The 16891-nt window shown below is 44.5% G+C and overlaps 1 protein-coding gene across 5 annotated transcripts in view; it reads right to left on the reverse strand.

Moving 5' to 3' along the window:
• PRMT7 (protein arginine methyltransferase 7) overlaps nucleotides 1-16891 on the reverse strand; it is a 63023-nt gene that overhangs the window by 31925 nt on the left and 14207 nt on the right. For all 5 annotated transcript variants that reach the window (XM_075940340.2, XM_075940339.2, XM_006117569.5 and 2 more), the window contains exons 5-9: nucleotides 12592-12700; nucleotides 9986-10098; nucleotides 9110-9351; nucleotides 8075-8255; nucleotides 1483-1610 (exon numbers count right to left, since the gene is read on the reverse strand). In XM_075940340.2, the coding sequence (XP_075796455.2) occupies nucleotides 1483-1610; nucleotides 8075-8255; nucleotides 9110-9351; nucleotides 9986-10098; nucleotides 12592-12700 (773 nt within the window). The remainder of the gene's footprint in view (nucleotides 1-1482; nucleotides 1611-8074; nucleotides 8256-9109; nucleotides 9352-9985; nucleotides 10099-12591; nucleotides 12701-16891) is intronic.

Consider the following 16891-nt stretch of genomic DNA (forward strand, 5'->3'; position numbering starts at 1 on the left):
GTGACTTAAATACTGAGTGAACTATCTCCACCAGGAGGTTGGTGACCTTGCCAAATTGTAGGATTAACATATTAACGGTTTTATGCTCTCTTTCTGATTTACTTGACTTTCTAATCTTATTCTAAGAATTACAGATTGTAAAGTCAGAAGAACATCTGTAATTTAATGTGACCTCCTGTACAATACAGACCACAGAACTCCTCTCAATGAATTACTTTTGAATGACCGAGTTTAGGGATGCTATTGTATAGCCATTTAAATTATTAACTTATAGGATTAACTGATAAACCCAGGCCTAACAACTACACGCCATCTCCTCCCTACTTGCTGCCTCTATATCAGAAGCAGCAACGTGGGGAAGGTGGGATCCAGTGCCTGTGGGGATCCAGCTTTTAAGCCAGCTCCCCATGTGTGCCAGTTCCTGAAAAGCTGCCTCCCCGCCCTGCCACTGCCTCTGATAGAAAGGCAGCAGCATGGGAAGCAAGTGGAGCTGGCTTAAAAGCTGGTTCCCCAGGAGCACCTGATCCTGCAGAGCTGCCTGAACCCCACCCATGCTGCTGCCTCTCTATCAGAGGATGCATCACAGGGGTCGGGGGTGGAGAAGCGGTGGACGTTGGCTCTCTTAGCATGCTAGCTCCACGGAGCCACCCACCTCCCCTTGCTGCCTCCCACAGAGGCAGTGGGGGGGAGGGGAGGAGGTGGGCAGATGAGAGCCGTTGCTTAAAAGCCGGCTCCCCACAAGCACCAGCTCCATGGAGCTGCCACCTCCTCCCACCACTCTGCTGCCTCTGTTTCAGAGGCAGCAGCTTGGCGCTGGGTGTAAGTGGGATGCCAGTGCAGCCTCGGTCTGCTGGGAACTCAGGTCCCTGCCTGCTGGGAGCTGCTGCCACCCCGCACTGCTACCTTTGAATCAGAGGCAGCAGCGCAGGGTGGTAGGGCGCTCTCTGTGAGTGGGGCCAGGAGCCGGGAGCACACTGGCTGCTGGACCCGCCCCCGGGAAGTATTTTAGTAACCATATAACCCACTAATAATTGTAACAGCTACACGATTACTAAAATACAGAACATCTAACATCTCTAATGGAGCTACTGGTCCCTGTTAGGGAGTAAAGAGAAGGAGTAGAGAGGAATATTCTTGTTCCTTTTACAAAACCCTGAAGACAGACATGCTAAATACCAGAGACAAGGCAGGTATTAGAAGCTCAAACTGCGCTCTAACTGCTGCACATATTTTTCTACTCTTTTCTACTTTTTCTAATCCCACCATATTTTTTTGTTATTTGCTAACATGTTTACCCTACACACCATGCGGGTGGTTAGGAACCTCCAATTTCATACCTATGCTATGAGACACGGCAAAGTAAGTAATGAATTTAGTTCCTTGCCTTCCTTCCAAAAAATATCCAATCTTTATAAGCAGCAGCACATACTCATGATTTCATGCCATACTTTGATCATCTACTCCTCTCATACCTATATTTACCTGGCCTTCTGGAGCTTATACCACACGGAATATTCATCACGATATGCAGAAAGGCACACACTCTCACCCTGAAGAACTGGTTCCTCCTTTGGAAGGAAATATACACACTGCATCCAATGATCTCGCCACTGGAAAGAAGAGACAGGACCCAGGTATTTGTTTGTAACTAATTATCAGAAGTGATCGTCATTCAATAACAAATATTCCAGTTCAATCCAAACAGAAATTATCCCAGTAAACATAGGCAGAGCCAGGCTGCCAGCCAGCAAATGAATCAATGTGGCAAACACTATTCTATTTCAACAGTACTGAGAAAGAGGTGGTGCTGTGCAGTACAGGTGGTTGCAAGTACAGTAAGCAAATACTTACACAGAAGATGTTTTATGTCAAATGGAATGGCTGTCAGCCAATAAACTTGCTTCATAGCTAACTGCTATTCTTTAAGTACCCCCCACACCCATAAAACAATGCTTATGAAGTGCAAAAGAGCTATTATCCCGCCACAGCAATACACACACCCTATCTGCACTTCAACATGCTTTCTGATTGGATGCATTGTCTGTTATTATGGAAATCTTCTGAAAAGAGGAAGTTACTCACCTTGGTGCAGTAAGGACAGTTCTTCGAGATGTGTGTCCCCAACTGTAGGTGTCAGGTCGTCCCGGCACCACAGGTTGGAGTTTTCTTGAGCAGTGATCTGCTGGACCACGCATATATGGCATGCACCCCATGTCGTTCACACCCTATTGATGTCTTGCGTGGTCCGGCTCCCGTCAGTTCCTCAAGTCTGCCCCAGTATCTGGAAGATATAAGGAAATCCGAGATGGGGAGGAGGGCAAGTAATGGAGCACCCAAGGGTGGGACACATCTCAAAAAAACGTTGTTACTGCACAAAGGCGAGTAACTTCCTTTTCTTCTTCGAGTGATGTCCTCTTGGGTGCTCCACTGTAGGTGAATGTGTAGCAGTACTCAGTATAAGTGGTAGGTGGGCCTTGGATTTATGGCTTTACAGCGGTAGATAGGGTCATGTAGGTAACAATAGTGTCATTTGTTTGAGTCTGCAAAATTGCATAATGATTAATAAATGTGTCATTGGTGGACCATGTAGCCACTCTGCAAATATCCCTAATGGGAACCCTGTGGAGGAAAGCCATAGAAGTTGCCATCGCTCTTGTGGAGTGTGCTCTTAAGTATTTGAGGTAGTGGTTTATTCCTCAAAAGGTAACATTGTGCGATGCATGACACCATAAGCTTGGAAATGCACTGTGACGATAGCGGATATCCCTTATTGCTGTCTGCTATAGAGATGAGCAAACAATCCGATTTGCAGAAAAACCTAATCCTGTCTATAGAATGCAAGGGCTCTCTGTACGTCCAGTAAGTGAGATGTTGCATCCTTCGCTGTGGAACGTGGTTTAGGGTAGAACAAAGGGAGCAAGATGGGCTTCTTCAGGTGGAAGTCCGAACAAACCTTGGGAATGAATTAAGGATGGGGATGTAGTATTATCTTGTCTCTGCTGAAGATGATATAAGGTGGAGTCTCCATCAAGGCTGCTAACTCACTCACTTGGCACACAGAAGTAATCGCCAGTAGAAAAACTACCTTTAGCCTCATGATCGACAGTGGGCATGTAGCCAGAGATTCAAACGGTGAGCGAGGAAGAATGTCTAGCACTATTTCTAACTTGCACGATGGTGGTGGTGGCGGCCTGCATGGCGGGTATAGATTAGAAAGACCTTTTATGCATCTCTTTGTGATGGGATGGGCTAAGACTAATCATCCCTCTACTCGCTGGTGAAAGGCAGTGATGGCTGAGAGATGTACCTTTAAGGAAGACATAGCTAGACCAGCATTCTTGAGAGACAATATGGAGTCCAAGATTTCATGTAATGGCGCAGTGTCTGGATCCAGATTTTTGCCAGCACACCAGAAGAGGAGTGTACTCCATTTCTGGAGATAGGTGGTTCACATAGATTGTTTTCTACTATACAAAAGAAACAAAGATTACTTGCCTTGTGCAGTAACTGGAGTTCGAGATGGTGTCCCCGTCGATGCTCCGCATTTGGTTTTGATGCCGTCCTGGCGTCTGGAACGGAGATTTTGCAGCAGTCCTTGCTGGGCTACACACCCTCCAGTTTATTCTCTACCCCGGAGGACCCAGGTCTGAAGCAGAGGGGAGGAAGGTGGGTCATGGAGCATCCACGAGGACACCATCTTGAAGAACTCCAGTTACTGCACAAGGTAACCGTTATTTCTTCAAGAGGTCCCCATGGATGCTCCACACTTGGGGTATGTCTACACTACCCCCCTAATTCGAACTAGGGAGGCTAATGTAGACATTCGAAGTTGCAAATGAAGCCCGAGATTTAAATATCCCGGGCTTCTTTTGCATCTTCCCGGGTGCCGCCATTTTTAAAATGTCCCTTAGCTGCGGGCACAGAGTTCGGACTAAGGGACATTTAAAAATGCCGGCGCCCAGGAAGATGCAAATGAAGCCTGGGATATTTAAATCCTGGGCTTCATTTGCAACTTTGAATGCCTACATTAGCCTCCCTAGTTCAAACTAGGGGGCTAGTGTAGACATATCCTTGGTGATTAACAAGCAGTATTACTCCGTGGTGGCTGGGGCTTCGGAACGTTACAGGAAGCAGATGAAAGTACTGCTGAGCCACTGCAGTGTTGCTCGCCTAGGAAGTGCATAGTGCTTAGCAAAAAGTAAGTTGTGATGCCCAAGTGGCTGCCTGCAAATGTCCGTTAGTGGCATGTTGCATAGGTATGCTGTGGAAATGGATACAGCCATGGTAGAATGAGCTGTCAAGCATAATGGTGGCTGTAGGCCCTTAAGCATGTAAGCAGTTTTTATGCAGTCCATAATCCATTTCAACAACCTCTTTTTCAATATGGGATTTCCCTTCACTCAATCGGCGAAGGCAAGGAGATTGTCTGAAGGGTCTAGTTCTTTCTAGATCATGGGTTCCCAAGCTGGGGGGAGTGTCCCCCTGAGGGGGTATGAAGAAATTCCAGGGGGGGGCGTGAGGTGACCTAGCCTCCCTCCCCATCAAGTTTTGCTGCCCCATTCAGGTCTTTCTTTTTGCCCCTCAAGTTTTGCTGCTATTTTTTTGGGGAGGGGGCGTGGGGTTTTTTCAAAAATCAAAAAGGGGGCGTGATGCCGAAAAGTTTGGGAACCACTGTTCTAGGTAAAAGGACAACTCTCAACGAGGGTTTGCATGGCAGATGCAAAAGGAGTTTGTGTGAGGCTTTGGAAAGAACACGGGTAGGTTTACCATTTTGTTTATATGAAATGATGACGGAACCTTTGGTAGGTATTTTGGATGTGTACGAAGGGTAACCCTATCACTGTGGAATACTGTGAAGGGTGGTTCAGCCACGAGAACTGCTATGTAACCCATGCAGTGGATCGACATGACGGCAACCAGGAATGCAACCTTCATGGAAAGTTGCAACAGGGAGCATGCGGCAAGGATAAAGGACAGGGGTATCAAGATTGGGTCCTGCCTCTTTGATGTGCACCATGTTGAGAATCGTTTCCATTTGTACGTGTAGGAGGTGTCGGAGGAGTCCTTATGACTGTGAATGAGGACTGCTTGGATCTGTTCCAAAAAGGCTAGTTTTCCATGGGAGAGCCACGGAGGAGCCATGCTGTTAGATGTAGCTTGTATAGATCTGGGTAGGTTTGCCCTGTCTGCCCCAGAATGATCAGATTGTGTTGGAGAGGGAGATTGATGGGTGTGCGAATTGACATCTTGAGCAGAAATGGATACCACGATTGTCTGGGCCAGTTGTCTTCCAACAGTGGAGCTGTCCGTCTTGATCTTCTGCACAACCCTGGCCAGAAGTGGTATGGGGGGGGGGAGGGGAGAAGGCATAAGTGAGGTTGTGATCCCATTGGATGAGGAAGGCATCCCTGAGAGATCCTGTCTCTATGCCCACTCTCGAGCAGAACTGAGTGCATTTGGTATTGTCCAATATTGAAAACAGATCAATTGATGGTCAGCCCCACCTGCGAAAAAGGGAGTGTGCTATCGAAGAGTCGAGTACCCATTCATGATGTTCAGGGAAATGCTTGCTGAGAGCAACGGCCATCACGTTGGAGACACCTGGTATGTGAATTGCGGAGAGGTGGATATTGTGACTGATATAGAAATTCCACAGCTTTATGGCATAGGTGCTAAGGGGAGAAGATCTGGCTCCTCCCTGTCTGTTGATATGGAAAACAGAGGCAATGTTGTCTGTGAGGACATGGACATGCTTGTTGGTGACAGAAGGCAGGAAACGCCTGCAAGCATTGTGTATGGCATGCAATTCTAGGAGATTAATGTGTAAGGACATCTCTGGGGTTGACCAAAGGCCTTGGGCAGTTTGAGCTCAGAAATGAGCACTCCTTCCAGTAAGGGAGGCATCGATTATAATTGTGCACAAGGTGGAAGGCTGGAGGAAGGGGATGCCCATGCAAAAGTTGGCTGATTTCTTCCACCAAAGGAGCAATGTTTTGATCTCATGCAGTACCGTAAACGAGAGTGACATGGGGGTTTCTAAGGTTTGTAAGCTCTGGAAAACCAAATTTGTAGGCAACGCATGTGAAGTCAAATGTGGTACTACAAATGCGGTGGCCACCATGTGGCCAAGAAGTTGTAGGCAATCTCTGGTTGCGGTACAAGTGGCAAGGTAGATCCTTGTGGCCAGAGTCTGAATGGCAAGGAATCTTTTGAGAGATAGACAGGCCCGAGCAGCTGTAGAATGTAGGCATGCTCCAATGAACTGCATGTTTTGGGAAGAGTTAACAGAAGACTTTTCCCAATTTATGTGGAGGCCTAGATTTTGAAAGCACAGTATGCTCCTCGCTGTTACACGTGCCGATTCCATCTGCAACAATGCCTTGAGAAGGCAGTTGTCAAGATAAGGGAAAATGATTATTCCCATAGACTGAAGGTGCACTGTGACTACAGCAAGTACCTTGGAGAAAACGCGAGGGGCCATGGAAAGACCAAAGGGTAGTACTCGGTATTAGTAGTGATTGTGGCCTACCATAGATCTCAGGAATTTTCTGTGAGCAGGATGTGAAAGTATGCATCCTGGAGGTCGAGGGCTGAAAACCAATCACCTCGATGCAATGCCAAGATAATGGTGGATAGAGTGACCATGCAAAAATTGTCGTTTTGATTAATCTGTTCAGATTGCGCAGATCCAAAAATCAGTCTCCAGCTTCCTAATTTTTTTTGAGTTAGAAAATAGCAGGAATAGAAGCCCCTGACTCTGCTCGTGTAGAACTGGCTCTATAGCTCCTAGATCTAAAAGACGAAGCATCTCTCGTCGTAGCAAGGTATTGTGAGAGGGGTCCCTAAAGACACAGTAGGAGGGTAGGTGGAAGGTTTGGCAAGGCATGGTATGGTATAATGTCGAGCACCCATCTGTCTGAGGGGATGTAAGTCCATTGGTGGTAGAATGGATTAAGCCCATCTTGGAACGTTTGCATAATCAATCTTGGCATTGAAATTTGTAGTAGGTTTTGTAGGCCCTCAACCAAGCATTCAAATTTGCTTGTTGGCCAGTGGAGGTTGAGCCGCCGAGCCGGAAGACTGTCTTTATCTCTGAGGCCAGGTTCTGTTTCAGTTAGGATTGTTATCCTGCCGCTGATTAAAAAAGGACGAGTAACGTGGCCACTCCTATCATTGGTAGTGGAGTGGAAACAATGGGACAATGTTCCAGCAGTTGAAGCACCTTGTCGAACAGGAACATTTTTAGTCTCATCTCCCTGTCTTTATGTGCCCTGACTATCAGTTTGGCACAATGGACACATTTCTGAGGCACTCGATGCACTTGGCATGACTGTCGGATGCAGGCATGGCATGTGGCGCACTTCTTAAAACCAGGGCAGCCCGGCATAGCTAACTGTAAAACTAATTGAAGAAAATAATATAGTTTGTCACAAAAAAAAAAAAAAAAAGTTTAACTACAACTATAAGAACTGTAACTAACTATAAACTCTAACTATGTATTCTATTCCTGACAGGGTTTGCCTGAGGAGAGAAGGCTCGCTACGTCTGTGACCACGGGCAGCAAAGAAGGAACTGGCAGGAGCTGGACCGTGCGAAACATCAAAAGGGTACAAGGTACAAAGCGAGTGCTGTGCACGCGCGATCCGGCAGATCACCACTCACGAAAACTCTGATCTGTGGCACTGGGATGACTTGACATGTACAGTGTAGCACCCTCGGGGACATCACTCAAAGAAGACAACGATTTTTCAGATAATATTTGCATTTTAAAAATCCCTGCGGAACAATGAATACTAACATCCTTAAAATACACAGCTAAAAGGAAAGATGAATTTCAGTACTTTATATTACAAAATTGAATGTGGTCTTAAACTAGGAGAGTTTTTTGTGGTTAACATTTATTTAATATGCATGTCATTATAATCTTGCAATAAACCAAACACTACTCAAATTGTTACACTTCAAGAGTCACCTGCTAAAGCAAGTCACCACATGTATATCAGTGATATAAAGAACATTATTTTAAATAAATACATGTAATTAACTGGGTAACTGAAAAATATCAATACCTTACCTGGACATCATGAGAGGCAGGTTGTACCCAGTATGGTGCCATAGTACATTTTATCGTCCCAGAGGGGTCCATATCAATATCCCACCATGAAAGGATCACTTGTGCCATGCCAGATTTTATGGGCTGCAACTTCACTGTGTAACAGGCGGACGAGCTGTTTACTTCCTTACTGAAATCCATACTACACAGAGAAGCATCAGTTGTACTCAATTATGTTAAAAGGCATGTTGATTCACATTGTTATAAAACATTATAAATGTGCGTTTTAGGAAATGCAGGAAGGGAAGTATAATGTGGGGCAAAGCATGTTTAGTAACATTATACAAATGGAATTGAGACAGTTTGAAAGACGTAAAAACCACTATCCTGAAACAAAACCATACATTACATTTCCGCAACAGAGTAATATGGATTGTCAACACCTAAGTGTTATTCAAATACTCAATGTCTGCTCACCCCAAACTTCGTTTGCCATAAGTTACTTCATCTGAATAATCAGATTTTTTTTGAAAGGCACAGCAAAGTTTTTATTTATTTTTACTACTCCTACCACTATTCACTATTAGGGATGTAAGTGACTAGTTGACTAGGGATGTGACTAGTTGCCCCCTCTCCCTCCGCCCCTTGCTGTCTCTATTAGAGAGAGGCAGCAAAAGGGGGGGGAGCAGGATCCAGTCCTGGGGGGAGCCATCTTAAAAGCCGTTTCCCCCCAACACTGTCTCTGCGGGAGGCAGAGGAGGTAGAGGCACAGCGAGAAATGGCACTGGTAAGGATGGAAGCAGCTCACGCTACTTCTGCTCTGATTCTGCTTTTGGGAAGCCCAAGAGGCTCTTGTACATTTCAAAGGCTGAGGCGCCACAGGGAGCTCTGCTGGCCCACACTCTCTGCAGAGCTTCTGCTTTTGAACTGTTGCAAGAGGAAGACTCTTGCTACAGTTCAAAAGCAGAGGCGCTCTTATAGATCGAATAGTTGATGGAAATCCCATCAACTATAAGATTAGTTAATTAATCTAAATTTAACATCCCTATTCCTTACCTGAACATAGTCACAACATCACTGAGGACAGTGAAGTCACTCTGAGGCACCTGGTTTAGTTGGATATCATAGACAGAAGGAACACCAGGACAGGTGTCTATTTCTGAAGGGAAGACAATAATTTTCTCATCATCCTCTGCTTGGACGTGAACAGGAAAAAGCTTGTTCCAGGACCACATTCTTTTGGATTCCACTAATTGGGCATATACTCTTGCCCTGTGAGGCACTGCCTCACATCCTTCCTAAGCATTTAAAAACAAAGAGTAAATGCATTCAACATTGCTGAATTACCAACAGGAAAGTAAAATGAAATACTTATTTTAAAACGTAGTGCAACGTAAGGGATAAGGTGGACTAAGCACAGGGTTGATAGCCAAGATTTCCTAAATTCTAAATGTTGTCTTCTAAAACTTTCCTTTGGAGTTTTGGCCTTCAGCTTTGTGTGTGTTTTCTCATCGAATTTGCACCTTTCTACCATCCAGGGTTTCTGCATGGCTTACCAAGCTAATTTTTGTAAATTACTTACTGATGCCATTGTGTGTCTAAAACAACAGACATTGATGCCACTCTTGAGCTTTATTCAAATCTTTATTCTCATACTGAAGATATCAGATCTACCTTAACCTTTGAAGGCAATTAGCTACTAAGCTATAATCATCAATATACAACTTACAATTGCATTCAGTATATGACAGAAAAATAAAAGCTCAAAATAAATGACAAATGTTTCTGACAAATTATTTACTTAGTTAGAATACAGCTGACTGGTTAAATAACTTAACAAACCAGGCCAAGTTCAATGCTCATGCACTGCCACAGAAGACAAAGGCTTAACACCCAGGATGAATTCGGCACTATCTACTACCATTTTCTTACCTGCACAAGATATTTGTGGGCATGTTCATAGGATGGTAAAGCTCCTTCTCCTATCAGCTCTGTGTCAAATAACTCTGTTATCAAGATATTTGCACGACACTGCATGTCTCCATCTAAAAAACAATGTAATACAATGACAGCTTGTGTTATCTTAGAAAAAGACAGCTCCCTATTTTATAACCAGTGTTCTTTAAGATTTGTTGCTCATGCCCATTCCCCTTTAGGTGTACGTGTTTGCCATATACACCAGTGTCTGAAGATTTCCCCTAGCAACATCCATACAGGAATGGCTCTGGCGACCCCTGGAGCACAATATAAAGGAAGCTGCACATTTCCCTCCAAACACATTTCCTTCTTGCTGGAAACTCTGACAGTGGGGAAAGAGAGAAGTCATGCAATGGACATGAGCAGCACATCTTGAAAACACCACTTTAAAAAAAGGTAAACATATTTTCCTCTTTGAGCGATTGCTCATGTCCATTCCACTTTAGGTGACTCCAAGCAGTACCCATGGTAGAAGTACGTGGCTGGATTGATTGCGACACAGACCTACCGAACCCAATGTAATCTTTAACCTGCTGTGTGAGGATGTAGTGGGCTGTGAATGTGTGGACTGAGGATGTCCTGAATTGGCATTTCCAGGTAAACTGCTCCTGCCTGGGCCTTAGTTAGATACACCTGAAAAATCCGTGGCAGGGGAACCTTTGCGATGTCATAGCAGGTCCAAACACGAGATAATCCACTTGGGCAGCTGCTATGTGGACACCAGCATGCCCTTCATCCTGTCAGCTACAGCGACAAAAGCTGGGATGACTTGTGGAAAGGCTTCGTACCGCAAGGGTGTCCAGCCACCTCTCTGCCTTTGTCTTGTGAGGTCTGGGGAAGAACATAGGTAAGAAAATATCCTGGTTCACCTGGAAGAAGGAACCTTCATTAAGAAGTCCGCACGGGGCCACAAATGGGTTTTGTCTTTGAAGAAAACAGTGTACAGAGGCTCTGAAGTTAAGGCCCGGATTTCAAAAAGGCATATTGCCGAAGTCACTGTGAGCAAGAACGGGAGGCAAAAGATTCCAAAGGGTGGTCCTGTGAGCTGAGAGAACACTAATTAAAATCCTACTGCAGATGGGGTCAATTAAGACTCCATAGGAACCATACCATCATGTCATGCTGGAACACTATCTGCCCTTAATCCTGCCCATTGAAAGTGCAGATGGCCACCAGATGCACTTGAATGGAGGAGAGCGCCAGACTTTGGCCCCAGAGTTATGAGAGGCAGGCAAGAACCGATTGCACTGGAGCGTGTTCCAGAGACACCTCACTCCGCTGCCCACTGGGAGAACTAAGCCCACTTTGCTTTGTAGGTTAGCCTTGTGGAAGGTTGGTCTTTGACAACAGGTCCAGATGGCCAGGGAGGAGTCAGGGGTGTATATCACCAAGCATCCTGAATCAACACTGGCAAGGCCAAATCAATGGTGATCAGGATGACACAGGCCTTCTCCTGTTTGATCTAAACGAGGACCTGGCTGATGACGAGGATCAGCAGGAATGCATACAGCAGGCACTTGGACCATGACAAAAGGAAGATGCCTGGTTGGGAGCTTCTGCCCTGATCCCATCAGAAGCAGAAAAAGAGGCATTTCCTGTTTTGCCATGTAGCAAAGGGGTCTGTTTGGGCAGTCACTCACTTCTGCAAAGTTGAAGAGGCCACTTCCCAGTGAAGAAACTATTTATGGTGAGAAGTGATGTCCCTGCTGAGGTAATCTTCTAGGGCAGTGTTTCTTAAACTATGTTCCATGGAACACCGGTGTTCCATGAACAACCTGCAGGTGTGCCGTGACCTCTTCTTTGTTTTTGTCTTGTTTTGTTTGACTTTTTTATTTTTTTTTGGAAGAAAATTTTCATAGGTGTTCCACATAAAAAAATATTATTGTTTGGTGTTCCGTGGTCTCAAAAAGTTTAAGAAACACTGTTTTCAGGTGCTGCTGATCTCCAGGAGGTGAGTTACCTCTAAATGGATGCTCTGGCTGATGCTGATCCAGGGAAGGAGAGCCATCTATCACAGCACAGAGGAGCATGTTCCCCCCTTGTCTGCTGACATAAAATATCAAGGCCATATTGTCCATGAGGACTCTCACCACCATGCCTGCCATGCACGGTAGGAAGACCCTCAGGCCAGATACACTACTCTGGGCTCCTAGACATTTATGTGCACCTTTGCCTCCTCTTGGATCCACAAGCCTGGGTCCAGAGGTCGCCTAGCTGTGCATCAGTGTTACCTCTAAGGTGCATGCCTGCACGGGTGCACACCAAGAATCTGAGGCTCGCCCACCTCCTCCTATGAGATTCAGCGCACAGTATAAATCATGAAAAAGCTCATGTGTATAGTGATGTTGCTCACATATCCATTGGGAAGCTTCAACATTAAAATCAGTGATTTCTCTTCAGGGGGCTACAATTCAAATGTAAAATTTTTTGTTTCAGCTTTCCAGGATGCATTCCAGATTAAATGATTTTTTTTAATTAAGCTAATATTTGAAAAGAATGTCTCCTGGCAGTTTTGAAGTACTTCGGTTATCACTTGTTTTTATTCTTTGAGCCCTTCTCACCTGGTCCAACTGTAACATCTGTGGAGTGCTTGTTGATTATCTTGATCTTGTCACTAAAGCCATTTTTCTCCACTATCTTTTCAGCAGCAACAGCCATAGGCATGAAGACCTTGAAAAAATATCAAGAATATAACATGTGGATAGAATTAACATCAAAATCTAAAGGGAAAATTAACACCAAAAAATGAGCCTATTAACTAAACCTTGTTAAAGAAAATCCTTTATTGTAAGCATCCCTTGTTCTGTTAAAATGTAGTATACTGTGAGTGTTACTTTTAACCTTAGAAAGTCACACCATGCACAGTGGCATCATGAATCCTATGCACAATTTGCTCTTTCAACACTGGGCAGAGTGGAACATTAGTAGTGCCCATGCCTTGCACTGCTTGTCTGTACAGGAGTGAATGTTACCATGAATGATGAACCCACAATGTAAGTTAATCTCCCACTATGAAAGTCTTAAGCTTTCAAAAAGACTGAGTAAACTGTTGAGACTTTAAATACCAACATCTAAAATAAACCAGTTTAGAAATGAGACGTTCTTCACATGAGGCCTACCAAGACCTAACTGAACTGAAATGGGAACCAAAATAAGACTGACACTGAAGAAAAGCTGTTGATCTTGTTAAAATATGCACCCAGTAACAGTATTAACAGTGGCAAAATATACTTATTTCTATACCTCTTGCTGCCAAGGGAACTTTTTTTTTTAAATTCCTGCAAGAATGTAAGCGTGAAGACAGGGATGGAAAAACAGCTGCTGTAGATCACTGGGCTAAAAATGAATGTGCTTATTACATTCAGAGGAATGTTTTAAAACAACATCAGTCTTTCTGACTGATATCTATACTATACAATTCTTTTGTACTGATAAGTTTTAAATATCTGCAGAGTCTGTAGAATCTGATTGTTTAGGATAATCACCAAATTTGAACCTGATTCATCATTTTCAGAGCAAGTTAATGTGCTGCTAGTTTGCAGCATTTAACAAACTAAGAGGGCTTCTCCTGCTAAATTACTGTAAGCAAGTGCAAAATGTTTGGAGTTACTATTTTCAAATTGTAATCCACAGACCACTGGGGATCTGCAGAAAGCTGGCTGGTTACATGATATTTCTAGCTGCTAACTTGTATTAAAAGGTATGAAAGATGCATTGTATAGATTTTCAATTTACTCTTTAAAAAGTAAGAAATGGTTGTTATCTGATGACCAATTGGAAGCTCTATTTTAATAATAATGGGGGATTTCAATTGTCCCCATGTAGACTTGGGTACATGTCATCTTATGACAGGATGCAAAACTAAAAATCCTAGATATCATTAATGATTACTTCTTGGAGAAGCTAGTCCTGGAACTCACAAGGGAAGCGACCGACCATTCTTAATTTAGTCCTAAATGGTGCATAAGATCTGATCCAAGAGATGAATATAGCTGAACCACTCAGTAATAACCATCATAATGTAACTAAATTTAACATCCTTATTGTGTGGTAAATACCAAAGAAGCCCACCACAGTAGCATTTAACTTCAAAAAGTGGAACTTCACAAAAATGAGGACGTTAGTTAAATGGAAATTTAAAGGAACGGTCACAACAGTGAAATGCCTGTAAGATTTATGGAAACTTTTTATAATGATAGAGGCTCAAACTACATGTATAACTACCCTGCCTCTCCCTCCTCCAAAAAACCACAAGAGGGTCAAAAAGATTGCCACCATGGCTAAATAACAAAGAAAAAGCAATTATAGACAAAAGGATAACCTTTAAAAGTTGGAAGTCATATGCTACTGAGGAAAACAGAAAGGAGAATAAGCTTTGGTAAGTCAAGTATAAAAATAACACTAGATAGGCCAAAAAAGAATAAAAAATACTAGTAAAAGACACAAAAATTAATACCATTTTTTTTTTTAGTATATTGAAGGTGCTGAAGGAGCACACAAGAAAGACAAAGGCATTGCAGAGAATGCAAATGGATTCTCTGCATTGGTCTTCACCGCAGAGGATGTGAAGGAAAGTCCCACACCTGAGCCATTACAGGCAGTCCCCGGGTTACGTACAAGATAGGGACTGTAGGTTTGTTCTTAAGTTGAATCTGTATGTAAGTCGGAACTGGCATCAGCCGCTGCTGAAACTGATCAGTTTCAACGCGCCTGAATCTGGATGCCAGTTCTGACTTACATACAGATTCAACTTAAGAAACCCAGGCATCCCCAAATCAGCTGCTGCTGAAACTGATCAGCAGCTGATTCCAGGAAGCCTCAGGCAGAGCAACTCTGCCTCAAGCTTCCTGTAGTCAGCCGCTGGTCAGTTTCAGCAGCGGCTGACTTGGGGACGCCTGGGGCAGAGCAGCTGGGGTGCTGCTGGGTTGCTCCAGTAGCGCGGATCCTCAGCGCTACTGGAGCAACCCAGCAGCACCCCAGCTGCTCTGCCTGAGGCGTCCTGATTCAGCCGCTGCTGAAACTGACCAGCAGCGGCTGAATCAGGACTCCTGGGGCAGAGCAGCTGGGTGCTGCCGGGTTGGTCCGGAGCAGCGCTGCGGGACCAACCCGGCAGCCCCCAGCTGCTCTACCCCAGGGATAGGCAAGAAAAGCCTGGTCTGCTGGGGGGGGGGGGGGCACTAACTGCCCCCCCCCCAGCAGACCAGGGAGACGGGGGTGGCGGGACGCCCAAGTCCTCCACGGCTTTGCTCCGTCTCCCTGGTCTGCTGACCTGGGAGACGCGGAGCAAAGCCGCAGAGCACGCGGGCAGCGGGACAGTCCAGGCACGCCGCGCTGTCTCACTGCTGGCATGCTCTGAGGCTTTGCTCCCCATCTCCCTGGTCTGCTGGTTTGCAGGGAGACGGGGAGCAAAGCCTTGGAGCATGCCCACAGCGGGACAGCCCAGGCACGCCTGGGCTGTCCCGCCGCCGGTTTCCCCCGAAGCTTTGCAAAGCCGCAGAGGGGCTGCCTGGCTGCCCAAGCCCCTCCGCGGCTTTGCAAAGCCTCGGGGGAAGCCGGCGGCGGGACAGCCCAGGCGCGCCTGGGCTGCCCGATCCCCTTCGCAGCTTTGCTCCGCGTCTTTCTGGTCTGCAGACCAGGGAGACGCGGAGCAGCTTTTCTCGCCCCGTTCATAACTGCGGATCCGTCTTATGTCGGATCCGCATAAGTCGGGGACTGCCTGTACAGAGACAACACAGAAACGAACAGAGGAGTAGACTGGAAAGAAAAAGAGAAGACATTATTCAGCACACACAGAGCTTCCTATATTCCCCTGCACTTTTGCCACAGCAAAACTGTCATGGTTTCTGGGCATAAGAGAAACCTTAGCTGAGAATATTTCGAAGAAATTTGTTCCCTGGGTAAAAACAGAAAACGTGTCACGTGTAAGCAGTGCACGAAGATGATACAGGGTCTCTTTGAAAGAAAAAAACATCATAAGGAAAACGGCTTATTGAGAAAAAATTATTCAGATGAAGATGTGGATAGTTCTGAATAGATAAACTGGCTAATACCTTAAATAATTCTCTTTGCAACACATCATTCTTCAAGACTCTTTCTATGCCTTTTAGTATAAGTGTGATTTGACAAGTAAACTTCCAAACTGCTGTGTTGGATGTTGCTTTAAAAAAAAAAAAAAGTTTGGCTAAGCTAATCCTTACAACTTATTTAATTAGTCAACTAGGTTTAGAATCTATTATAATACAGTTTCTTATTTTATATTACATAATATAATACATGCCACTTATTTTGGAACATTATGACCCCAGACCATAATGATGATGCCATGTATCTATTCCCTATTTCACTTCAGCATACCTCAGCTTTTTCAAGTGAACTCCAGTCTATACTTGTTCTCAAAAAAAGTGCCAGTGGTTCAATGCAGCTTATTCCAAAATTAAAAGCAGTCAGTCTTAGCTATTTTGGTAACTTGATTTAAATCAATGATTTTTGTGCGTGATTTAAATGATTGAAATCATTTTAAATCACCTTGATTTAAAATCAATCCACTCTGTCATAATGCCAGTATAGAAATGCATTGCATACACACACTTGAATACTGTTGCAGCTCTGGTTACCCCATCTCAAAAAAAAAAAAAAGAAAAAGATTTATTAGAATTAGTGATACAGAGAAGACCAACAAAAATAAATAAGGGAATGGAACAGATTTCATATGAGGAGAGAATAAAAAGACCGGGATTTTCAGCTTGGAAAAGAGATGACTAAGGCTATATCTACACTGCAGTGCTATTTCGGGATGACAGATTATCCCAAAATAGCTATCCTACGTCTTCACAGCAAGACCAATATTTCAGCTTGCTATTC

Source organism: Pelodiscus sinensis, chromosome 12, assembly GCF_052426305.1.
Source record: "Pelodiscus sinensis isolate ZL-2025 chromosome 12, ASM5242630v1, whole genome shotgun sequence".
NCBI classification, from domain to species: domain Eukaryota; kingdom Metazoa; phylum Chordata; order Testudines; family Trionychidae; genus Pelodiscus; species Pelodiscus sinensis.